This window comes from Falco punctatus, assembly GCF_963210335.1.
Source record: "Falco punctatus genome assembly, chromosome: 9".
In the NCBI taxonomy this organism is placed as follows: domain Eukaryota; kingdom Metazoa; phylum Chordata; class Aves; order Falconiformes; family Falconidae; genus Falco; species Falco punctatus.
This window is the reverse complement of record NC_137589.1, coordinates 53,372,555-53,398,001: the sequence shown is the minus strand read 5'-3', so window position 1 is coordinate 53,398,001 and position 25,447 is coordinate 53,372,555. Positions and strand designations below refer to the sequence as shown.

The following is a 25,447-nucleotide window of genomic DNA, read 5'->3' as shown; positions in this document are numbered from 1 at the left end:
CACTGCGCCACCGCGGCGGGCCGGGGGTCCAGCACGGGGGCTCCCCTCGCCAGCCCTTCCCCGGGCTCTGCTCTGCCGGGGACCGGGAGCCCCTGAAATGACACCCACAGCGAGGGCAGCCCCTGGGGGACAGCATAAAACTTTATTGTATGTAAGAACCGAGCCCATGAGATATGTACACGTATTTACAAAACGAAACGAATGAGCCTAATTATTTACAACGAGAACCGCCCTCTGCAAGTCTGTACACCCAGACGCGACCATGAAAACATATTTACAAGCAGGAGCCAGCGGCCGCAGGCAGGACAGAGATGAAGAAGGAACGAAACCAAAGGGCGAGGCGAGGGGCACAGTGCAGTCACGGACCTCGGCAGGGCTGGGTGGCGGACACCGGTGCTGGCCTGCCCAGGCAGCATCCCCATCCTCCAGGGCAGTGGTGCAGACTCCCGGGCCTGCTGTGCCCCGAGGAGGTTGGGGGGAGCTGGGAGGTGGCTGCTTTTCCTCCTCTTTCTCTCCACGTTACTGAGCGGTCCCCCAGCGCCCTTGGGGGCCATCTCTCCTCCTGGTGCCGGGTGGCCAGCCCCATCCCTTGCTCCACAGCCACTGGTGGGGGGCGCGGTGGGAGCTGGGGGGTCTCCAAGCACCCAGGGGGGTTACAGCTCGCTGAAGCGCACCGCCGGCTCCAGCTTGTGGGACAGGGCAGTGAGGACCTTGTCAAACTTTGCGTAGCGCTCGGCCTGGCTGCTCTCGGCCCCACGGCTGCCCCAGAGCAGCCGCAGTTGGAACTCGGTGCTGAAGACCTCCAGCAGCTCTGCTCTGCCCTGGAAACCTGCAGAGAGGGAGAGTCAGTTCCCCAGGATGGGGGGCGACCCTGTGCCTGTGGGCTGCCCTGTCTGGTGCTGGGCTGGAGCAGCACACTGGGAGTGCGGCAGAAGGAAAGGGGCCCTGCCATACCCACTGCTTACCCTGCAGCTTCACCTCAGCATTGGTGTGGTAGAGCCCACCGTGGTGGGCCACCATCCGTGCTGCCTCCAGGTGGGCCATGACCACCTCCACGCCACTGTCGGTGGTCTCCCAGGGCTCGGGGCTGTCAGTCAGAGCCTCATCCCGCTCCAGAAGAGTCACAAGAGGCATGACGTGGGGAAAGGTAGTGTTCGTCAGCGGTGGCCCTTCTGCGGAGAGAGGCAACATGGGATCCTATGTGTCCCTGTGGCCCCGCATCCCCCTCCCCACCTGCCCCAGCCCCACAGAATGCTCACATGGCCGCACAGCCCCGTGAAGCCAGGCTGCCACCACGCTCCTGGGAGAGGCTTTAAGGCTCAGCTGTAGCACAGCAGTGGCCTTGGCTCTGTGATCCCTGTGCCCGGGGCCACTGACTTGTTCAACACCAGCTCCTCCCAGCCGGGTTTTCTGGTTGTTCTGGGAGGGGAATGCTGCCGTCCCTGCCTGAGCTGTGTCCCCATTTCCCAGAGCTGCGATGGGGAGCAGGTTTGCAGAGCTCCAAGTGTTGCATGTTGGAGGGACATGGCTTTCCATCCTCCCCAACTGGCCACCCTGTCCCCTCAGCTTGGCACACACCGCCATGCGAGTGCGAGGGTTTGGCTCAGCTACTGGTTTTATTTAGTTATGAAATGCTTCTTTGGGAAGGAAGGGGCAGCTGAGGCCAAACGGGCTCTGCCAGGTGCTGGGGCTGTTCAGCAGCCAGAGGGGAAGCTCTTGGCACTGGCTGGGAGAGGGTCGGAGCCCTCAAATGCATTCCTGTCCCGCGAGGCCATGCCCAGACGAAGCGGGAAGGACCAGCCAAGAGAGACGGGAAGTTGGTCCCGTTACCTTTCCCTTCATTCAGGCCCTTCAGGAACGGTTTGAGCTTCTTCTCATAGAGAATCGCACCCTCCGTGTGCCGCTGCCGCAGCACCATCCAGGTCTGCTCCAGCCGGGCGATCTGAAAGTAGACGGGGCAGATGGAGGGTGCAAGGGGCAGCACAGGCCCTGGGCACCAAGCTCCAGGCTCGCAGGGTGCTCCCAGAGGGGCACAGCCTGGCCCCACAGCCATGGCCCCCAGCCTCGCACACTGCAGTGCCTGGGGCTCCCCAAAGCAGCGTCCTCCACCAATGCTCACGGCCAGAGACGGCACATCCCTGGCACCAAGGCTGGATTCAGGATTTCTCCCCCCTCCCTGTGCCCCAGGACAGCAGCTTCCCTGTGTTGCAGCAGCCTTGAAGATGAGACACAGGGAGGGGGCAGCCGTTCCACCTCCTTTGTGCAGGCAGGAAGCAAGACTTCCCAGCTGGGCTCGATTTAAAATTGAATTTTAATCTCCTTTCATCTTCCAAAGGGAGCAGTGTGGCCCGGAGACGCTGCTGCCACAGCCTTGAGACTGATTTGTATTGTACTGGAGGGCAGATTCATTTCCTCCCAGGAACACAGCCCAGCACAAAACAAAAAGCCCAACCACTGAAAAACAATTGGATCCCAGCGGGACTGGGCTGTCTGCTCTGTGGAGGGGACGGCTCTTCCCCCTCCCTGGTTACACCCCAGCGGATGCGGCCACACGACTCCTGCCCTTGACATTTTCCCCCGTCTCCCCCCACAGCAGGTGTTGGGAGCCTGCAGGACACAGGGAGAGGGATGTGTTTTGGGCAAAGGGGATGAGCCTAGGCCACAAGGACGAAGGGAGCGTCCCTGTACCTGTGTCATTTCCAGGGCGTTCATCACAGCTGCAAAACTGAACATGTTCCCCATGGTGCTCTTCAGCTCAGCAGCCAGCTGGATGGTTTTGTGGAGCAGGGCCGCCCGCTCCTCCGTGCTGCCTGTGCAGCCCAGGATGTCCACGGCGATCATGATGGACATGGTGTGAAACCTGTCGCGGGGCGAGATGCGGGGCAGGGTCAGCACAGGGAGGCCAAGCTCCTCCACCCCGGGAGGTGCAGTGGACCCCCACATGCCAAGCTGGGGACACGCCAGGGGAGCCTGTGCCATGCAGCGGGCCCACCGGGCTCGCCTCCACTGCCCCTTGCCATACCGTTCCAGCAGGTCGAGGCGGAGCTGGTGGCCATGGGGCAGGGTGAGCAGCTCCATGCCAGAGCTCACCCCCATGAGCCGCTGCATCTCCACCGTCACACCTAATATCCGGGCAACCTGGCAAGAAATGCAAGAGCTGATTAGACCTTTGTTAATTGAGGAGAGGCTGAAGTGTCCTCAGGCAGCCTCTTGCCCCACCCCAGTCTCTGCCTGCCCCCACTGACACAGCGTGGCAGAGCCCAGCAGGGATGCCTCAGTGCTCAGGGGTGCCCGATGCTTGATGCTCGGGGGTGCTCCGCTCCCCCACCAACCCAGAGCAATCAGAGAGCAGTGGTACCCATCCCTCCTGCCTGGTCCTGGTCATACCAGGCAGTCCACTTTGGTGATGTGTTTGGCCAGCGTCTTCACATCCACCTCTGCCAGCAGCTCTTTGACCTTCTTGAGCACAGCCATCTCCAGAGGTTTGTTCTCCAGGGGGATGAGCAGGGACTGGAAGGCCGTGGGGTTGAAGCAGGAGGTTGTCTCCATGGTGGGGGGCACAAAGCCCATGAAGTCCAGTTCTCCTTTCAGCCTCTGCCCTGCCTCTGCTTCCCCAGAACCATTCTCCACAGTCCCTCTCTGTCCTTCCTCCACCTTTAGTCTCTCCACATAGCTCTTTGATGGCAGCTGCTTGGTGTCATGAGCTGGCCGGTCCCTGCTGATGGGCGAGGTGGGGTGGAGCTGGCAGTAATGCCCCGTGTCCGGGTCGCTGTAGCTGTTCACAGAGGGAGAGGGGGAGGCACGGGCATACCCGTGGCAGGGAGTTGAGTGGGTGCTGTGGGCAGGGTCTGGCAGAGGTTTGCTGTTGTTCCCCGCACACAGTTGGGGCTCGCTGGACCTTCTTATGACTGGAGAGGCTGGGGCAATCCCAGATGCTTGGCAGGCATGTGGCTTTAGCCGTGTAACTGCAGGGAGCAAAGGAGACCCTGTTATCAGAGCCTGGAGACACGTACACGCGTAGGGACCACAGATGCAGCAGCCCAGGGATGCAGAGCCCAGGGAAAGCCCAGCTGCCCGAATGGGCTCAGCCGGTCCCAGGACAGCTGCACGATGGTGTGGCTGAGGTCCTGTCCTCAGCTCAAGCCCTCCAGCAGGACAGTTTTCTTTGCCATGCAAGGAGCTGGACGGGGTTTCGTTAGCAGGGAGCAACACAGGAGCTTGTCTTTACAGCCAGCTCCGCCCCCCTCCCCAGGTCTCTACATCACACCCATGCCAAGCCCAGCCTGAACCATGTCCCCACTGTCCCCCGTGGGATGGAGGGGCGATGCCTACCTGTGCTGTAGGCAGGTGATGTTGGGTTCTCAGAAATGGGGGACATCGGGGAGTGCAGGTCTTGGATCTGGTCCACGCTGACAGCACAGTTCCGAATGATGTCTCTGTGGTGGGGCAGGGACACGCTGGGGAGGAGGAAGATAGGGCAGGTTAGTCCCTGCAGACAAGGGTCCCAGCAAGGGCAGAGGGGCTGGGATGAGAGTTTTCTGCCCTTTCACCCTCAGGTCAACACCTCCTTCCACAACCACCCATAATTAGCAGAACCTGTAATGAGCTCAGGTGGAGTAATGAGTGAGCAGTCCCTGCAGGCATCTGGGAGCAGAAGGGTCAGCACCTATATAAAGCAGAGACAGCGCTGCCTGGGGTGGGGGTTTGGGTGCTGTGGTAGGGGGATGCTGGGTATGGTGCTCTGGTGAGGAAGTTGTGGGGGAGGTAGTTTTCTAGGGCTGTGCTGCAAGGGGGTATCTGATGCTGGGTTGTTACTGTATTTCCATTGGAGAGGTGGAAAGTGCCTGGAAGCTGGACTTGGAGCCCAGTGGGCAGTCAGGTGCTGCATCAGTGAGCTGCAGCGTGTGGGCTCAAGGAGCTATGCAGCAAGCGAAGGAGGTCTTGGGCTGGTGGGGCTGTGGCCTGATACAAGTGCCATGTGTCAATGGTGTTGCAAAAGATGCTGTGGTGAGGCCTGAGCACAGAGAGGGCTGCAAGGAGGCATGGCAGGTAGCTCACTGTGCTCCCTGCCATGGGTGAGCTCTGGGCTGCTGTGACATGTTTGGTTTTAAGTGCTGTGCCTCTGTGGTGGGGGGAGGCTGGGAGAGCAGTGGCAGTGATCAGGGGTTTGGGGAAAATGTGAGTGGTGAGGGAAGACTGATGGATCTGGGCTCTTCTTCTAAAAACTTGCAGTTTGGAAGTCTGAGTGTTTTCCTTTTCCCTGCTGTAACAGTTGGTTGCCTGTTTTCTGCTGGTGCATTCTCACCCTGCCCTTGGGCTGAGAAGGTTGGGGTGGTGAGAAAGTGGCTTGGTTCAATTGCAGGCTGTGTCCCGCTGGGGAGGCAGGAGTAGATGGGTCCCCCTTCAGCTGCTGCGTGTGAGGATGGACATGTGGCTCTGCCTTTCCTGCTGGGCTCTGGGCAGCGTTGGGCTGCTGAAAGCAAGCTGTGCGAAGGAAATCTTCCCCAACTCTGGTGAAGCCCAACTGCTCCAAAGTTAATGTGAGCAGTTCAGCCATGTGGTGGCTGTAATCTGGGGACTGTGCGGACTCCCATCAGTACAGCCCTGTTGGTCTCCTGCCCATCAGGCTTTCAGCGCTGCTCTGTTACTCCTTGCAAATGCTCCAGCTGGATGGAAAGGGCTCTAAAACTGAAAGGACCCTTCAAAAGCAAACCAACAAATGCCCCCTTGGTGGCTGGGACTGGCTCTCCTCTTGCATCTGCTTGGGAAGGCTTGGATCCCTGCCTCTGACAAGCCCCGACACGTTGGTAATCCTGGACTGGGTGATTGTAAAACACTCTCTGGCTTCTGGCCTGCAATGCTAAAGTCATGTCTGCTCACTGGGTGTCTGCTGCAGTAGCTCAGCATGGTTGGCAGCTAGCCTGGGAGAAAACCCCAGTTCCAGCTGGGTACCTTCTTCCCCCCCATACCTTTGCTGGTCTGTCTTCCCATCCCTGATCCCAAGCACCTACCCTGCGCCCCAGGGAGCAGGGACAGAGTGTGGCCCTGCCTCCTGCCCAGGGGCTGGTTCCCTGCCCGGCTGAGCTGGAACCAGACACTGTGCTCACCTGGTTGGGCACCCCTCGGCCCTGGTGATCTTGTCTGCTGTCAGGCCATCTGTCATGGTGATGCTCCTCCTCTTGATGTGCCCCCCTTTCTGGGTGGTGGGGCTGTGGGGTCCCCCATGCTTCCCGTTGGCCAGCCCGTAGCTGGCTTCCAGGTAGCGCAGGGGGAAGGTGCGGTTGATGGGGCAGTAGACAATGGCACCGCTCTGCTCAGAGATGGCCTTGCGGTTGCCCACGTAGAAGCGGACCAGGGCAGGCACATTGTCAAAACTCTCCTGTTCAAAGAGGTACTGGACACGGGTATGGCCCTCGCTGGACTTGACTGTCACCTTGTTGATCTTGAAGTGGAGGGGCTCATTTCGCCAGCGGCATGTCAGCACGTAGTCGCCCAGGCTGGTGAGCGAGTCACGGATGAGGAAGTCGCCGTTCCTCTGCACAAGGCTCTCTGACACCTGACAGGGGACAGGGCAGCAGCTCAGGCAAAGCCATGCTGGATGGACCAGGGGGCGTGGGTGGATGATCCACAGTGGCACTGGCTTGTTCCCCTTGCCTCTGGCTCTGAGCTGCAGAAGGGCATTTCCCATGGCAAAACCAGGCAGACTGGAGCTAATGAAGCCCTTTCCCAGGCACTTGTCAGGCGGACAGGCTGGGGGTGCTCTCCCCGAGCAGCCCAAGCAAACGGTGCCCAGAGCCACCCACCCTCCCCTCCTCACCTCCCGGGGGATGCGGCCGTGGTACCAAGCATGGCTGCGCAGGTCAGTGCTGCTCAGCTTCAGCTCCTCTTCCAGCTCCTTGTGAAGCTTCTCTGGTGACGAGTCAAGGATATATTTCTCCTTGGAGAACTGTAGGGGGAGGAGAGAGCATCAGCCGGTGTAGCGGTGCAGGGCCTGGGAGCAGAGGCCTGACCCTGGGGTGGGCTGTCAGGGTCCTCATGTGAGGACTGCAGGACCCTCCATGTCATTGGCACTGGTGATGCCACTCACCAGCAGCAGACCTGTCCCTGAGGCACAAGTAACTCAAGCTGTGCATGAGGATTGCTGCTTGTGGCAAAGGATGTGGGTGAGGTAACGTGCCGTGCCTGCTGACAGTCAGGTCCTGCCACCAGGAGCACTTGGAGACTCTCCTGGTGGCATGTCCCCATCACACCTGACCACCCTGTCCCCAGCGTGCTGCCTTTCTGCCTCAGCTCAGAGCTGAGTGTGGTTGGGCTGGAAAAACCTGCCCCAGCTGCCTCTCACACATCTCCTGGGCTGGACCACTGCGGGAAGCACTCTTCCAGGAGGAAACCTGTATTATTCCTCCTCCTTGGAACAGCCATCGTGGTCCCTCTTCCAAAGGGTTAACTCTCTGTGTTCAGCCTGATGGTGGCATGAATAGTAATGACAAATGTAAAGGGAACTTTCTGCATCGAAATTAGCTTTTACCCTTTTACTAGCACTGGTGCACCTGAGCCTGGAGGATGCAATTTGCCCCCTCCCTTCCCCCAGAGGGATAAGGGATGGCATCATGTCTCCCATTGGCTGAGCCTGCCGTGCTCCCTGCCTGCTGCTTGGCCCGTCGTTCCCAAAGGGTAGCTGAGGATGCCAAGCTGTCGGCATGGCGGAGTCGGTGCTTGTTTGGGGAGGCGAGCGCAGGCTCGAGGCTCCTGTGCGCTGTGCACACGAGGCCGGTTCCTCTGGTCAGTTGCTGTGCTGCCAGCGCTGCTGCCTGGTGGAGCAGGGCCTGGGAGCCAGGAATCCTGGGTTCCCCCTGCATCCCAGATATGTGCTGTCCTGCAAGGGTGATGTGTGTGCCACTGCCACAGATAAAGGAGCTTGGATAGGGCTACCAGAGTGTCCTGTTCCACTGCTCCAATGAGCAGGGGTGGCTCAGTGGCCTGGCTCCATGTCTGGTGGCAGTGCCAGCATGGGGAGCCACCGCAGGCTGGCCCAGCTCCTTGGCATTGTTAGGGCAGGATGCTGCTGCCGTGTCGGAGGACGGGCACGGGCTTGAGCTGCTGCTGCCAGCGCTCCGGCACTGCCGGAGGAGCAGGCTGGTGCTGGTGGCTGGCCTCGCACAGCAGCTGGTTCCCCAGAGCACTGGGGGCTGCAGCCCCGTATTGACACACTGGGGACGTGCCCCAGAGCTGACCCCTTTGCCCAGCACCTCACCCTCTGCATGCGCTACTGCTTCCCTCTGCTCCTCTAGGAGTTGTTGGCAAGGGGAGGTGTAGAGCACCGTGCTGTTCTCCTGCCTTGTACCCACCACTCTTGGGGTGCTCCTGGGACCCCGCAGAGTCCCTCAGCAGGAGCCTGACCCCTAGATTCCCCCCCTTCCCTGGGGGGAGATGCTCCATCCCCCGTGGTGGCTGCATTCAGCAGGCAAAGCAGGCAACGATGCTGTCCTGGGGACCCTGCTGCAGCCTGGGGAGGGGGAAGGAGGCTGCAAAGGGCTGGTGTGAGGGACTGTGCCCTCCAGGGCTTGCCCTCAGCAGCCTGGACCTGCCGCCGTTCCTCCCTTCCCAACTGCTATTGAGTCCAAAGGTGCTGGGGCAGTGAAAGCATCCTTTGAAAACCCTTCGGGCTGGACTTGAGCTCATCTGACCAGGTTTACTCTCACCATAAAGAAGGTCCCACTCACTGGAGCAAGTGGGGACCTGAACTGGGAGGCACGTGTGTTGTCCCCCGCCTGACCAAAGGTTGTGGGGAGCAGAGTACTGGCTGCTGATTTGGGGCCCTCGTGGAGACAAAGCCACCCGGCACCGCTGAACCCTATTAAAAATAAATGGTAGCCGACGGGTGCTGCTGAGGTCTGGCTGCCTCCTGGGGGGCCGAGGCCGAGCAGATGCCGTTTCCATGACGACCCATCCGCTGCCATCGAGCGGACCTGGCTCAGCCGGAGCGGTGGTGGGGGACCCTTGGCTGCAGCACCCACCCCGCGGCATGGCTAGTACCCCAGACTCTGGGGCAGGGAGGGACCCCCTGGGAGCCTCTCCTGTCTGTGCAGGCTAAAGCTGTCCGAGCCGAGCTGGGAGCAGTTTAGAGCCGGTGCTCCCGCCACCACCCCTGGAGCAGGGATTAGTGCCCGTTCTGCTCAGTGTTGTACATCTGGGTTTTCCCCCAAATCCTCCCCATGCAAATGTTCAGAATAACAAACACAAACCCAGCTGAGCAGTGCCCAGTGTCTCCAAGCCTGGATTTGGGCAGCAGCCGGCTGGCATCCGTGCCAGGAGCCAGGTGCTAAGCTAGCAGGAGAGAACAGGAGGTTTGGGAGAGGCAAGGGAGGTTTTGCATCTTGTAGATGAGGGAGGGAGGCTGGCTGTGAGCAGAGGGTGCCATGAGCCACTTTCTCCAGCCATGCGGAGGGCACTGTCCCTTGAGCTCCTTGGCTGGGAAATGAGACCCCATCCAATTTGCAGGGCCACCAAAACACCACTGCCTGGAGTGACTGTGTGGCTGCGATAGCCAGGGAGGCAGCAGCAGACCGATCACAGGGAGCCCTGCTCTTTGGTGTGCTGTGGCTCTGAGGACTGGTCCTCGCTGTGCGTCTCTCACACTCTTCCAACACACGCTAGATGCTGCCAAGATCACCTGGCTGCTCTCCTCTCTGCACAGGAGCTGGGCGCACCACGAGCCCTTGGTGCAAGGGACCCACGTGCCCGGGGGACGCATGTGGCCCCCGAGCCCTGCAGCAGTAACCGGCTTTCCTCTGCCCTGCTCAGCAGCACGGCTCGGAGGAGCCGGTCGCAGGCTGCCAGCTGGCCGAGCGCCGAGGCGCGGGCACTGGCACGGCATGGAAAGGCAGCGCAGGCCAGCCGAGCGCTGTCAGGAGCATGTAAGCGGATGTCTGAGCACCACGCTGAAAAGGGCACCGCTTGACACTCTTGGCTGCGCCAAGAGGACATCAAAAGATGTACGGCCCAACGTGAGGTCTTGCATACTAGTGGGCTGGGTGCAGGGAAAAGCCTTGGCTTCCACTAGCACCTAGCTCAAGCGCGTGGTGCTGGCCTCCCGCACAGAGAGCCCCAAGGCCTCTCCCAGCTGAGCAGGAAGAAATGGGGATTGGAGTGGTTCTCGGAACCAGCCGCACCAGACAAACCAGCTCAGGAGCTGCCAGAGATGATGCCAAGCTCTGCTTGAGGAATCCCAACCAGCAGCCAAGCAACCAGCCAAGCCAAGCAACCAAGCTGGCTTGGCTGCAGAGAGGAGAGCTCCTCCATCACATTCAGCTCCCTGACGGGCTGTTTCAAAGTCCTGGGGCTGGGGAATCCTCTGGTGCTGCTGCGCGATGGGGGCAGCGCCCGTGCGGAGGCAATTCCCGGGGCTCTCCGTCCCTGCCCACTTCCCTGATCCTCCCTGCTGCTTTCTTGGAGTTGGAAGCGCCTCCAGACCCAGCCAAAGTGCAAGGGCTGGAACTGGCAGTGGAAGGGCAAGAGCTGGGGGGATGAAGGCTTCTGACAGCTGGGCTGGTACATGTAAAATGGTGACTGTCACTCTGCCTGCTGTAAGGAGAGCTTCAAAGGCTGGCATTTGGCTTTCTCTCCTTGCAGAGGTAATCTTATGAAACAGGAGCGATTTGCAGTCTGCCTTCTTGTTCTCCCCTCCCAGATCTGGAGGAGTCACAGCTGAGGATGAAGTCAGCTTGGAGAGCAAGGTGTACTCACACCCCACCCCGCTCCTCTGCCGATAATATCTGACTAACCTCGGGGCACCAAGCGCATGCGCTCTCCCTCCTGCTCTTGTGCTGCCCGCCCTGACATGGGACCCTCACTAGGGAAACCCCAGCCCCTCCTGGAGTTTTCCACCACTGCTCTGGCTGCCAGAGCAGCTGCGGGGCTGGAAAGCAGAGCTGGGAGGAAGCAGAGTAACAAGCCATTGGGAGCAGGTGTATGGGGAAAGCCCCAGAATCGTGCAAGGGTCTTCTCTGGTTCCTCCGCACCTGACAATGGACTACTTCAGTGAAGTATTTCCGAGCAGACATCCTGGCTGAGAGACAGCCGGCATCACAGTGAACCCAAGAACCAGTCTGCGGGCCTGCCTCGTGCGGGACTGCTGCACTCCCCAGGCCAGCTGCCAGGTACCACCCAACAATGGTCCGTCCATCCCACGTGACCACACCAAGAAAATCCCACCACAGACAACCCTCAAGTTGTTATGGACTTCTTAGTTTGCATATCCCACTGTGAGCCAGTCCATCCTACTGATCTTGATATCCACATGGAAATCATTTGTTCCTCTGTCCTGTCTCGCAATGACTCTGGGCATCTAAATGGCCTCTGAGGAGGCACCAGCCCATCTGTCCAGCCCAGGGGTGACCGAAGGCATCTCTCGGGTATGCTGCATCTCCATGAGTCCCCACTGAAGGCAGACCTTGGCTCAAGATCTTTGTCTCGGCATTCAAAGCCCTTCCTAGGACTAGTCCTGGCTACCCACAGGGTCTCATCTCCCCCTGTCTGTGCTCCTTTGTGGCAGCTCTGGAGCAATTATGTCTGGCTGGCAGGGGTGGGGTGCAGCTGGGGTTGACGGCCAGGAACATCTGGGTGCTCTAAGGTGGGACAAGTGCCCCAGGTTCTGCAGTGGGGTGCTGGAGTGCACTGCTACCACTGCCCTGGGGGAGCAGGTATCCAGTGCAGCGATGGGGTGTGTGTATACACACATTTCCATCCATCTATATATTACTTATCTCACTCCAAGACGGCAGCAGCGGCTGCTGCTGCATCCCTTCTCAGAGCTGCTATTGGCCAGAAATGATGTCAGTGCTTCCCAGGCTGGGTGCACTGCCATTGGCGGTGAGCAGGGATGCGGCTGTCAGCTGGAAGCGCTCCAGTCATTCATGGGGACTTCAGTGTGTGTTTGCTGGGCACACTTGGACACAAATAGATGGTGAAAGATCTGGTGGAGCCAGGTGAGCACTTAGGGCTTCACTTTTAACTCTTTCTGGGTCAGGATGGAGCGCCCTCCATCCCCTCTCACATCCCTTCGTGAGAGCCAGATGCCCACCTGTCTCTCCCTTGTTCTGGCAGCAGCTTGCTGACAGCACCCAGTCAGCCCCTGTGATGTGCAGCCCCAGGGCTGCTGCACTAGGGCACGTCCCCCTGTGTTGCTCGGTGGCCTCTGGACAGCTGGGAGCAGCTCTTCTGCTTTTCCCTCTTCACCTCCACCAGCAATTAAAATCCCTGGCTTTGCACTGAGATCAGCCGCAGTCATGACAAGACTTGAAATGCTGCTTCTGGGCTCCGTCTTACCCAGCATAATCTCTACAGCTCGGCACCTACCTCACTCAGCAGGAGTACTGAATAAGACTGCCAGCTCTCTTGGCTGCCAGCTGCCTTCCAACTTGCGGTATGCTACAGCTCTTGCTTCAGACCAGAGCCTGCTTGGCTCTTGCAACCCGAAACACCTTTGCTCTCTAACTTGGTAAACGAGTGAACCAATTCTTAGCACTGTGCTCCTCCTGCGCAAATGCCAGAGTCCAAAAATAGGACACCTAGGCTCCTGCCCAGACAGCGGCGGTGCTGGAAGCACCACAGGACAGGTGACAGATGGATCCCAGCTCTCTCCCACCCGTCAGACCCGTGTGGTGCGGCGCAGCTCACGCAGAGCCCCCGGCCGAGCAGCTCTGCACCCCCCGCTCGCTGCCTCCCGTGCTCTCGGTGATGCTCCAGGCACATGCCGTCTGCCGGGGGATGCGGAACTGCCCTGCGTGGGCTCTGCTGCCGGTGAGGGCCCCTCCAGGGACCTGCGCCGCCCGTCCAGGGCTGCTCTGGGGGCAGCCGGCGGCACTGCCGTCGCGGCCCCGGCCGAGCTCTGCCCCGCTCACCCCACGCCCGCTGCCGCCCGGGCCAGGCGGGCACGACGCCCCCCGGCCCGGCGGAGCGGGGCAGCGCCGGGGCACGGGGCTGCCTGGCGGGACCCCGCGGAGGCAGCCCCGCTCGCCCCCGCTTCCCGGCGCTGCAGCCCGGGACCGGAGCCCCCTGACGGCGGGGCCGGGGCCGGGCCGTGCCCCCGGTGCTCCCCCTCCCCGCTGCGCTGCCGCCGCCTGCCCCACGCGTGCGGGCGCACGGAGCCGCTGCCCGGCGGCACCCGCCGGCTCCGTCCCGCCGCCGCCCCCGCTCACCTGCACCTGCATGAAGGAGCCGCGGTAGAAGCAGCAGGCGGCCGCTGACAGGGCGCTCCACAGGCTGCACCGCTCCGTCATGGCGCGGCGCGCCCCCGGGCTGCCCCGGCCCGGCCCGGCCCGGGCTGCACCGCCGCCGCCGCCGCCGGGCTTCAATTTCAGCCGCTTCCCCGAATTACCTCATCCCTTGTCGGCAGCGGGGGCGGCGCCGGCGCCGCAGCTCCGCCTCGGCCCGCCCCGGCCCGGCCCGCGGGGCCGCCCGCTCCGCCGCCGTGGCCCCGGGGGAACCGGCAGCGCCGGCCTCCCGCCTGGGCAGGGGCACCGGCACCCCGAGGGGACCCGCACCCCTGAGGGGACCCCGCACCCCGGCTGCCTGTGCCCTGAGGGGACCCGGCACCTCTGGGGGGACCCGCACCCCGGCACTGTGCACCCCTGAGGGGAGCCGGCACCCTGAGGGGATCAGGCAGCCCTGAGGGGACCCAGCTCCCCTTATCTCCCCACCCCAAATGCACCTGCTCTCGCCAGTGATGCACATGGGGACCGCCTCGTCCCCTCTCACCCACCCCGGTGACGCCGTTCCGGGGGGGGAGATGCCGGTGCCTGCCTCACACAGCGGGGAGCCGGCTGCCTGCTTCCCGCGTAGGCCGTCTCTCAGTTGTGTTTAATTAAGGCTCTCCTTCAGTTTAATTAAGGCCACGGTTTCACGTATGGGATGCACAAGGCAGTGCCGATGACTCAAAGCACTGCTCCAGCCCTGACTCTCACAACAAACCCACCGCGACATCCCTGCCCGAACCCGCTGCTGGCACCTGCCCTGCGCACAGGGACGGGCAGGCGTCCCCCAGCACCGAGCTCTGCGCCCGCCTGCCCGCACCCGACCGGCCTCCCTCCGGGTCTGTCCTGCACAGCACGGCCTGCGTCTGGCTGGGCTTTGCTAACAGCGGGCTTTACGCTCCCACCCGCAAAGTGAGCCCTGGCCCGAAGACCCCCACGCCCCGGTGCGCCCCGGCCTGAGGGGATGATGCCATGAGCTCAGAGGTATTCCTTCTGCCACCAACCGCAGAACCCTGCAGCCTCTCCTCTAATTAATTCAAACAAACCCCTCGCATCCCCAGGCAGGGAGGCAGCAGCCAGGGCCGATGAGATGCAGGTCCCCTGAGCGGCTCCTCCGCGCAGAACAAAGAGAGCTCGAGGCGCTCGCCAGGCCCTGCTCTGCCCTGGTCTGCCGGGGAGGGAGGGATGGCGGAGCAGTGCAGCTCTCCAGCAGGACGGGGCTGAGCGCGGGATGCAGCGGGGCAGCACGCAGCCGGCGGGCAGGGAACATGGGTGGTGGGTGCTCACGGGTCCCATGGGCACACGGGCTCTCCTCCTCTCTTGCGTGGGGCCGAGGGGCAGACCAGGTGGCAGCATGCAGGGAGGTGCTGCTCGGAGAGCATCCGATAGTGAATCGCCCTCCTGCCAAGGCTTCTCCTCTGCACTGGGCTCCGGGGTTTCCTTCCAAGGCTCTCGCCGAGGGAGCAAGCGGGAGCCCCACCGGGTGCTGCGGGGCGATGCTCCCCGGCTGTGCCTGTGCTGTCTTTCCGCAGGGGACAGCTGGAAACCTCCATCTGAGCTCTCGCAGGGATGCACGACAGCTTTACGGGCTGTAGCTTTCCCAAAGCGTAACACTGCTCTCAGCTCCTTCACCAGCACGAGGGCCAAAGCTAGGCTGGCTGGGACGTTAACGAATGGAGCCAGGTGTGCAGATCACCCAGGCAGCTTGGAAACACCAACCCTTAGGCTATTATTAAAGCACGTTAATTACCAAGTGCTTATTGATCCTGGCTTTCTGACCCTCCCTAGCTCCTGGTTGCACCTCTAATCACAGCAGGCTCAGTGATGGGAGAGCTGGCCCTGGCTGCTTTGTGGCTGGAGCTCAAGGACTGATGTTTGGCAGTTCCTTGGTGCACATCTGGATGCAGACCTGCCCATGAGCCTTTGCTCACAAGGGCTTTGCAGTGCCTCCTCTCCCTCCTCCCAAATCTTCTTCACTGGCTTTTTTCTTCCCATCTGTCCTCCACTTGCCCCTCAGTGATGTTTCCCCTCTGCTCATATCCCCCCCAGCTGCAAATCAAGGACCTATTCCAGTGGCAGATCCCAGCCCTGTCCCCCCTTGCTCCCAAGGGATCCCAGGCACAGCAGCCAGCAGTCACCTACCCACCAGGAATCCTGCAGGCCCTGGGGCCAGACGCTGCTGGGTGCTGAGCACCCCACAGCTGCACGGGCTTCCAACCAGGCACAGTGCCTGCAATCAGCCAAAGTGCCCCCATCATCCCGGTCACTCACGCTGCAGATAATTACTTATTTGACTAAAATAGATGCTGTCACTGCAGCCATCAGTTGCTACTGTGACCAAAGGGAAGTGGCATATAACTCACAGCCCACGGTCCGTGCCTGGACACCACAAGGACAGGTGAGAAATAAAGGCCAGATAACTCATGTCTGGGATCTGCCTGGAGAGTAGGGAATTCTGGCTCACCAAAAAGAACTCAACCCCAAAGGCAAAGCCAAATCTATTGCTGCACACCTGTGTTGTTTCAGTCTATTAACTCATGAGCCATAACATGTGCCCGTCTCTGGCTGCACGTGCTGACAGCGCAAGGGAAAACACCCCCATCCATCCAGCTCTGCCCCTCACCACCTCCTTGCCCTCGCAGGACTTGCCTGCATGAGCAGGAGCTTTCCTGTGCACCCCGAGGCAGCCCACCCCAGGGCTCTACCCTGCGAAGCACGGCTCAAGCCTTAACACTCCCATCAGGGCCTCGTTGCCCCAGCACATGTCCCACTTCCAGCCTGGTGAGCTCCTGCTCAGCAAGTCCCACATGGCTAGAGGAAGAGGAGAGGAGAGACATCCCACTCCGGGGACTGCTACAGGTGATAAAGCCGCATCCGACCCCAGCGCCTGGATGCCAAACCCAGCAAGCAGGATCCTCGTTAGCCCCAAGACTGGACCCTGGGAGGGGTGAGCCCCGTGAGGAGCAGCAGATGAGTTCAGGGCCCAGCCAGCTCTCTCCTGAGCCTGCTCGTGGTGCCACCACGGCGGGTTCCCACGTTTCCATGTCTGGCTACAGCCACCATCAAGAGCCCCGGGTCCAAAAGACGAAGGTTCAGGGCTCTGTGCTATTTACACCATCCAAGCTGGGCACCTCAAGTCACTCAACAATCCCATCTGCCCAGCAGCATCACATCCCCATCGGGCAGCTGGACTCGGGAGGCTCCGCGCCTTCTCAGACACGCTCCCCAAAGTCCATCCCATGGCAGCAACCACCCAGGCAGGTTTTCAGTGCTCCATCCCCAAACCACACAGCATCCCTGCCACTGTTCCCCTGCGCCTGCCCGGCTCCCATCATGCCAGCAGCCTCCTGCAAAAGGGCTGCTCTCCTCCGGAACCAGGCGCCTGGCTAATGAATTTCTGGCCAGACATGAAGAGTCCTCAGGAATGTTAATAGTTTGCTGGAGGATAAGCAAGAGATTTGGAGAGATTTACACCGACTTTCATGTGACAGCCACAAAAGTGGCTCAAACCCTTCCGTTTCTTTACATGGGGGTGGAGGGAAGAGGCTCCCCCTGCGTCTGCAGCGTTCACAGGTGACAGGGAGCATGAAATGCAGGAGCTCCTGTGGGAGCAGCATCAGGGGGACTGTGTAGGGTTTGTGTCTCCTCTGCCTCCCTCAGCCTCACCATTTCTGGCAGGGAATTTCTTCCAGGGCTAAAGAGAGAGCCCGGAGGAGGTGGTGGGATGGGGAGTGCAGAGCTGAGCACCCCGCTGGTGTAGGACCTGGCCAGCCCCAGGCTCCGCTCCGCCACTGGCACCTGGCCGGGTCAGGCTGTGATCGTGCCCAGCAACTTACCTTCACGTATTCGCTGCCAGACTCCAGGCCATCGTGGTGGCTAGAAGGAAGGGGAAAAATAAGAATGCGTAAGTAAAGGGCAGTAAGTCGTGACAGTCAGGTCAAAGGAAGTGGAGACACAGCTGTGGGTCACGAGAGTCTGTGCCCCTTGCCTTGCCATGGGGCTGAGAGCATGGCCATGGTTTTGGGAGAGGTTCCCAGGGCCCCAGCACTGTTCCTGCCCACTCTCAGCGCAGGGCTTAGCCTCCCTAATGCGATCAGGGAAGAATGAGGCCTTTTTAGAGGATCTCTCCCCAGATCGCCTTGGGATCGTGTGAGCCGAGCCACGGATACCCCGTGGCCAGGCTGGGGTCCCCGCAGGTCATGGTGCTGGAGGGTGCCTGCTGAAGAGGGTGGCCTCGTGCCCTGTTTCCTGGCAGAGCTGCATTCCCAGCAGGTGGCTGTTGGGACACGTTGCCCAGACAAGCGTTTCTGACTGTTTCTCTATGGCCTCGTGCAACCCTGCAGAAACCAAACTCCCAGTGAAGCCAGGGGTGAACGGCGATATCCTGAGTGAGACTGCAAAACTTGTCCTCCCAGCATACAGGCAATAGAAATTCCCATTCTCCTTAGTGACATGTTCACCCTTAGCCCTACTGACAACCAGCCCAACAACCCTGAGACACAGCTGATCTGGAAGGTTCTTTGCCATCATTTCATGGGGGATGCAGACGGCCCCTGCTCTTTTCTGAGCATGTAGCAATGCTGCTACTGCTTTTTGTGCTCTTGTAGGTCGAGAGATGTGTCTGTATGGATGAGTCCAAGGGGAACAACAGAGCATTCGAAGGGAGAGTAACAGCCCAAGCAGAGGTGCGCAACCCTGAGGTCTCACCTGTCAGAATAAAGTACAATGGTCCAGACTTCTCTGACCAGAACCCAGTGCTGGTTGCCTCCCCAGCGCCAAGCTTTAGCACGGACATCCCACTGCTTGATGAGGTTGCCTGCCTGAGCGTGGGGTGGCAGTGAGAGCCCTGGGCTGGCAGGCTGCCAGCACAAGGGCAGGCAACTACGAAACTACCAAATCTGAGGGCATCACAGACCTGGGAAGTCCCTTCCTTGCTGGGAGCCACCTCACTCCACCTAGTTCCTACAGCCACAGCTAAACCCCTGCCTCATACTGGGAGCTGCTGCGGGTCCTGCACACAAACCCCGCCTGGAAGCCACACTGGTGGCATCCCTGGAGAGCCAAATTCTTCCTCTGTGGGCTCCCTCCAGGTTGGGGATGGTGCCTGGTAGCTCAGAAGTCAGTCGCTGAAAGGGACGTGGGGATAGCAGAGGCAACTGCTGCCAGACCTTGTCCCGCCGGACACCCCCCGTGGCATTACAGTGGGTCCTGCTAGGGTCAGTATGGGCCCCTCGGGGTGTCCAGACCTGCAGCAGGCAACGCCCACTCCTCCAAGCCCACGATGCTGAAACCACATCTCCCACTGTCCACCTTGGAAGGGGAAAAGGGGCTGGAAATCAAGCCCACACTTTTTTGGGGTGAAAAAAAGAGAGGAACGTGTGGAGGGGGTGGGGGCAGACACAGGCTCCCCTGGGCAGCTGCGGGCTGCCTGCCCACCCTGGCGCTGCCTCTGCAGCCTGTTTGCCTTTCACACGGCCGCGGAGGGCTGCCTGGTGCTGCCAGAGCCGTGAGAAAAGCCGGCGGGAGGACGGGGGGCCTCTGGGCAGGAAACCGGGAGCATGGGAGCAGCTGGGAGATGCTGCGAGGGCCCGGGCAGGGGAGGCCCCCGTGCCGGGGAAGGCTGCAGCTGGGGCCGCAGCCCCCCTGGTTCTGCACATTCCTGGAGGAAATGGCATTTCTGGGGGCAGCCGAGTGCCTGGGAGAAATTCCAGGGCTGCCTTTGGAGCGCGGCTGCGGCTGAGCTGCTGGGACCCGGCGCTACCACGGTGGCACCGGGGAGCGGGGTTTTGGTGGGGTAGCTGCTCCTCTTGTGCTTGGGAAGGCATCGCAGTGACTTACAAACCTGCCAGGCTCCAGGCTGGCTGCTGCGTACAGGCCAGCGTGGCTGTGGGAGTCCAGCCCCACTTTGGAGCCCAGGGTCTGCTTGTCTTCAGACAACAGTGCAGGCTGTATCCCTGGGCAACCAAGTCCGGACACCTCGTGCCTCAGTTTCCCCCTCTGCAGAGCTGCCTCCTTCAAGGTTTTGGCTCGCAGTGCTGGCAGAGGTGTGTGCTGGCAGCTGTGGGCAGTGCCCTGCTCGCGACCTGCGGGAAGCGGCATTTCCCGTGCCGCGCGCACGCCGTGCACGGAGGGAAGTCGAGTCACGTCCGCTCTGTGACCTGCCTGCGGGTCATCTCCCATTAGTCACCGTGTCCTTGCCGGAGTCACGGCCACCGCCTCACTCTGAGCATCTCCGCAGCTCAGGTGCTGCTCCCTGTCCCACAGCAGCGCAGTTCCCCCGCCTTGAGGGCCTGATCCTGCAGGGAGCATCCCTGGGAAAGCTCCCCTTTAGATGGGCGTTCTCAGTCCGTCCTGCCTTGGAGTCTGTCCTTACCAGGGATGCTCCAGGCGGGGCAAGCAAAAATGTGCCCCAGGGTCATGCTTGTCCCTCCTGGCACCCAGCACCCCCCTGCACAGGCGCACCCTGTGCTGGGCAGCCAGTGCTGGCCTCTGCCATGGGCTGGCGGGAACACACTGTCCCCATCCCCAGGGATGTGCCTGTGCAGGAGGAAGGGCTGGGGCGCGGCACTATCCCGGTCCCGCTTCCGCCTGTCCGCCCCACAGCAGGGCCTGGCCGTGGTGACGGCTGCTCCTCTAGCCAGGGGTGGTGGCAGGGGCTCTAAGTGGAGCATGGAGGGGCAGAAATGCCCCTGATGCCAAGTCCTGCTCTGGTCACTCCTGTGCCTCAGTTTCCCTGGCTACACCCATCATCAAGGCAGCCCCAAATGATGCAAAAGAGCATCTGGCCCTCGATTTTTGGGGCCCCAAGTCCCCACTCCCCAGAGCCCAGACACCCAGGTGACCCACACAAGTTCCCCTGTTTGCTTGGCTCCCAGCCATGCTGGCCTGGGACCTAAGTCATTTCTGGGGGACCAGAGAGCCTGGGCGAGCCCCAGGCACCCCCTGCGGGGACCCTCTGCCACTGCTGAGGCTCTGTGCTCACCAAGGGATGTGGCAGTGCCACCGGCCCCCTAAGCCCCCAAGCCTCCAGCCCCCAGTGCCGGCCACAGCCCCCTGGCCGCTCTGCCCTGGCGCCGGCTCTGACTGCGGTTTCGGCAGCTGCCGCCGCCACGCTCGGTCTTTCCATGAGCAAACGCTGCCACGGGCCGGGGGCCTCGGTGGCTGGGTGGCGGCTTCAGCAGCGTCTGCGTTGAAGCTTTGTGCCCTCCCCACGCAAAGCCCCTTCCCAGCCTCTCCCTCCCTGTCCCCCCACCGTGCCAGGGTACGAGGGGTGGCCACGGGGCTGGGACCTCTTACCTGCCCTGTCCCAGGGTGGGAAACCGCCTGCCCACCGCTGTCATCAGCCCTGCGTGACTGGGTGAGTGCCTTCGCTCCAGGATGGGGAGAAGTTCTCCCAGGCGCTCTCCCGCCTCGCTCTGAGCGTTGGGACTTTGGGGCGCGCAAGGCGGTGGCGGACCCTCCTCCTTCCCGTCCCAGCCCTCCTCCCGCCCCCCCTTTGAGGCCGGCAGGAATGTGTGGCCGGCACAGCCCGGCTCCCACCACCGGCACGAATTCCTCCTCCTCAGCCCGCTCCCGGGGCCGCCGGGGCCACCCGGACCTCCCGAGTGCTCAGCGCCGGGACAAGGAGCCCCTGGCCCCAGGGTGGCACGGGGCGAACTGGCGTGTCAGGGGCTACCCAAGGGCGAGAGAGGAGGAGCAGGCCAGGGAAGCAGTGGTGCGATGACGGTGGGACCTTGTTTTGGGGAGAAACTTGGAATCGGCACTTCCACCCATGCCCCCAGTCCCAGCTGCTGAGCTGGGGCGCATTTGGCCTCTCGTGCCCACACCTCCAAGTGATGGGCAGGGGGTAAAAATCCCTCTTGTTGATTCTGAGGTCAACCCCCTCATCTGACAGGGCTGAGCCCCCAGATTCCCCCGGAGGGTGGGTCTGGGGCCTGAAGGAGGAGTTTTATGCCCGAAGTGGGGTGATTGTGCCCAGATTCAGGGGTTTACTGGCAGGTGATGGAAATGGGGATGGGATGGCTGGTTTCAGGGATTGCCCCTGTGCCTTGAGAGAGGCAGTGCCACTCGGGGAGGGGGAGAAAAAGAGGAGAGTGAGAGGCGGAGGGGGCTGGAGTGGTGCAGATCTGAGCTCTCCGCAGTGCATCCCAGTGCAGGAATGGAGCCGCCGGCAGGACAAAAGGATTCTGGAGCAGAGCGGGGCTGCGAGATCCGGAAACGGGAGGGAGCAGAAATCCCACAGGAAACCTTGCTCCCATGGAGCAGCTGACCTGGCCATGGTACAGAGCGCTCTGTCTGTGCCATCCCACCAGCCAGGTGCATCCCGCTGGTACTGTGGGTGAGTGGGGGGCACTGCAGGGACCCCCAGTGTGTCCCACCCCCTCCCCTTGCCCCAGAGGGGTAGAACGGGGGTCCCAGTGGAAGGCAGAGTAAACCCAGTGGGGCTGTACCTGTCCAGGGAGCTCTTGCCAGGATGGTCTTGCCCCTTTTCCAGCAGATCCCTATATGTGGTCTCCGCTCCCACTGCTGTGTTGGGGGTCAGGGTTTGGCCAGGCTTCGGAGCCAGGCTGGAGCTCGGTGCCTCTGCCCCAGGGCAGGAGACGTTCCCTGCAGGCTCTTGGTGCATCCTGGCCACCGCTGCCCCTGGGGTGTCCACAGGCTGAGCTTCTTCATCCTCCTGCTCTGTTTGCCCCATGGCTGGGGGTGAGTCTGTGCCCATGTCAGCATCGCTGGACATCTTGGTGTTGGGGAGCGGGGCTGTCTGGTGGGGTTTATTGCTGGGGGTCCCTTTCACCCGGCAGCTCTGGATGCTCTTGGCTTTTCCCAGGCTCTTCCCGGCCTTACCCACATTCAGCCTGGGCATGGTGCCCATGTGGCTGTACATGTCCGATGACCGGGCATAGGGGCCGGGGCTTTTGGGCATGGTGTTGAGATCATCCTGGGTGCTGTCAAAGGGCTCCTCCAGGAAGCCATGGGGAGGAGGGAGACCTGGCCCCAGGCTCTCAGGAGAGCTGGGGGCCACGGACATGCGCCGGAGGGTGAAGGAGCGGGGGATGCTGCTCAGGCTCCCGAAGCCTTTAAACTTGAAAAACTCTAGCAAAGAGAGAGGAGAGAGGAGTGTGGGGTTACTGCTGGTACAGTGTCATGATGGGGGGATCCCAAGGCCCCTGATCCAGGCTTGGGGTGGGCACAGGGCACTGTGCTGCAGTGCAGCCTGGTGTCAGCCCAGTTCCACCCTGCATCTCCAGTCCCAGCCCGGCATGACACCCCTGTGGCCTGGGGTGTATGTGATGCTGCTCGAGGCATCTCTGCTGGGACCCCAGGAGGTCTGTCCCGGTCCCTTAGGGAGAAAACGTCCCCTGTGCCCTGGCAACTCCAGCGGTTGCCTTTCCCCACTGCAGTGGTAGGGGTGGAGGAAGAAACGCCCATCCCTGGTGAGCAAGCAGTGCCAGAAAAGATTTCAAATCTCTTGTTCCCATCCTCCACCTCCCCGCTTCCCCCAGGGGACTCCAGGCAGGGCTGGTGGTTGTGCCCATCGCCATAGCCTTGGGGCTGCCCCACAGGCCATACCCCTTGCCCTTGCTCAGATGAAAGCATGGGGGGGACACCGCATCTCCCCAGGGGACGGGGGTCCCGGCCACATGTGATGTGCTCACATGTGCGTGTCCCTCACCGGCATGGTGGAGCAGGAACCGACTGTCAGCGTGCAGCCTGAGAGCACTGGCGTGGCAGTGCTGGCTGCGGGCAGGGGACAACCTCCCCACTTCCTCAGCTGAGTGCTCAGCACCTCGCAGCCTCCCTGCGGCTCCCAGCTGCCACCTGCGAGTGCTGAGCTCAAAGCATTTACCGGAGACATATTTATAACTCCGGCGGGTGGCTTTGCATTTCACACCTCAGCCCCAGCTCAGCTCTGCCTGCGGATGCCGTGCAGCTCCAGGCCGGTGTCGGTGCTGGCACAGTACACAGGGTGCAGCAGGTTGAGGCCACAGCTCTGCAGGGCAGCCCTGGTGCTCCAGCTGCCTCTGGGGGTTTTGCAATGTTTTTGCTGCCCTGGAGCATTGCAAAGGTTCTTCCCCTCTGGGCACGGCAAATTTGCCATGGCAGGAAGCCGCAAGCTGCAGCGGTGCTGTATCAGGAACTGGGTGGCTGAGGGCTGCTCAGCCGTTGGACTCCCACCTTCTGCTGCCATAATGGGCTCTGCTGGGCATCCCCCAGCCAGACAGGGCAAAGGGACCATGCAAGGGGCAGCAGCCCGAAAGGCCTTCTGCGTGGCAGAAACCTCATGGCCTGGAAGCAGTTAAAGGCAAAACTGCTTGGGGTTAAACATCCCCTCAGAGTCCAAGCATCTGCTGCTGCCGGCCACTGCTGGGGCTGCTGCAGGGTGGGAAAGGCAATACTGGGGACTTTCCCCATCTTCCTACTCTGCACCACAAAGGAAAAGCCCAGCTGAGATGAGGCCATGGGTTTTGCCCATGGAGGGGTCCCTGGGGAGCGGAGGGACCAGCCCCCCTCTGGCGCCAGCATCGCGGCAGGAATGCAGAGAGCAGCAGCAAAGGCTGGCTCCCGTGCAGCCCAGTGCTGGGAAGCGGGGTGAAGGCCACTGCAGCCGCCTCCCGGGGCTCTGGGGGAAACCTGAGGTCTGTGAGAAAGAGCAGAGCTCGCTCGTTGTGGGTACCGAGCGCTTCCTCAAGAGCAGCCGGCAGGAATCTGCTCCCAGGCTCCCAGCCCAGCTCCTCCGTGCCACCCGGCCGCTGTGCTGTGAAAGCACCCTGGGGTGGGGGGACTGGCAGCCCCCAGTCTGCAGCACTGACTTTCACCCTCAGCCTTGCGCCCTGAAGGATGTGATTCGGGAACTGAAGACCCCTGAACCCCATTGTGCCTCCCCCTGGGTGCATCCCGGAACCCAGTGCAGGGTTGGGCTGCAGCAGACTGGTCCCAGTCCCGGTACTCACCTCCTGAGGCAGCAGCACCTGGGCTCACCCCCAGCCCTGAGGATGGAAAACTCCGAAGCCCCTCACCGCATTGAGCTTCCTAATGAGAGCAGAGCCTGCCTTGGCTCCAGACATCCCCGGTGGGGGTGACCCGGGGAGCGTGTGAGCACTCACTCACACCCACACTCACACTCACTCTCATGCATCCCCCCTCCCGGCTAGGCTGCCCAGGTGAGCACCACATTGTCCACCCACCATATCCCACCCCACGGCCACTTACTGAACTTCTTGAAGCCCCCTCGTTTCTGGCCCTCGGCCATGGTTGTGCTGGTCGGAGGCCGTGGGGACCGAGAGAGAGAAGTTTATAACTGTGAAGCCCTTCCCTGCCTGCTCCTCCCTTCCTGCCCCCCCCAGCCACTCATCGCTCGCTTGGCATTTCCTCCTCAGCGCTGTCATCTGCCCCAGCCCGCCCTCCTGCTGTCCCCCAGTCCTCCCAGTCCCCTTGTCCTCTCACACCCACCTGGCGGCTTAGGGGCCACCTTGTTTGGGGATGCCCAGCAGATGCTGACACCCAACCCCCCCTGGGTGCCAGCCCTAGAGGAGGGTGCCAGCCCTGAACGTGGGTGCCAGCCCTGTGGGTGAGGGTGCCATCTCTCGAGCAGGGTGCCAGCCTTAGAGGACGGCGCCAGCCCTGCAGACAAGGGAGCACCAGGCACATCTGGGGCTCAGCCGCTGCCCTCACGGCCCCGTGGGTGGGGTGACAGCCGGACGGCATGACTGGCAGCAGGAGCCCCCTGCCGCTGGCTGTTGCCTCATGCTGGGGGACCTTGGGGTGCCCTGGAGGCAGGAGTGTCTTCACGCAGGCCCAGGTGGCCTGGGCCTGGCAGGCTGCAGTGTCTGTGCTGTCCCCCATTCCCAGGCAGCACCTGGTGGCTGCCGTGGCCGGGATGCCAGCAGCCATCTCCGCTGCTGCTCTGGCCTTGGCCCCCCCGTGCCCCCCGCCTTGGGGACCAGTTTCAGACACCCCCACGCCAAGATGCTCGCGTTGCACCCTGACGCAGGCATCGCCGGGGGGACGGCAGCCCCCACCGGGCACGTCTGTGCCCCCCGGGCCCCGTGTCCTGCCCTGGCTGTGGGGTCCCCTCGCCACAGCCCCTGGGTGCAGGAGCCAGGGAGCAGAAAGGCTGTGGAAACCCTGGCGGGTTTCAGCACGCAGGAGACACGGTGCCACGGTGACGTGCTTTAGGGCCACCAGCACCAGGG

The 25,447-nt window shown here is 61.9% G+C and overlaps 1 protein-coding gene across 3 annotated transcripts; it reads right to left on the bottom strand.

The window, feature by feature from the left end:
• Window positions 1-123: 123 nt before the first annotated feature.
• SH2D3C (SH2 domain containing 3C) lies at window positions 124-24,731 on the bottom strand. 3 transcript variants are annotated; one of them, XM_080401026.1, is made up of 12 exons: window positions 24,465-24,731; window positions 21,704-22,346; window positions 17,090-17,129; window positions 6,818-6,946; window positions 6,108-6,556; window positions 4,333-4,457; window positions 3,388-3,965; window positions 3,023-3,138; window positions 2,689-2,860; window positions 1,831-1,942; window positions 966-1,172; window positions 124-829 (listed from the first exon to the last, which is right to left on the bottom strand). In XM_080401026.1, the coding sequence occupies exons 1-12, from the start codon at window positions 24,502-24,504 to the stop codon at window positions 654-656; spliced, it is 2,787 nt and encodes a 928-aa protein (XP_080257152.1). In that variant the 5' UTR covers window positions 24,505-24,731; the 3' UTR covers window positions 124-653. The 3 variants fall into 3 exon arrangements, with proteins under 3 accessions (XP_080257152.1, XP_080257153.1, XP_080257154.1); XM_080401027.1 differs by lacking the exons at window positions 21,704-22,346; window positions 24,465-24,731 and adding an exon at window positions 20,550-21,683; XM_080401028.1 differs by lacking the exons at window positions 17,090-17,129; window positions 21,704-22,346; window positions 24,465-24,731 and adding an exon at window positions 13,200-17,083.
• Window positions 24,732-25,447: the final 716 nt, after the last annotated feature.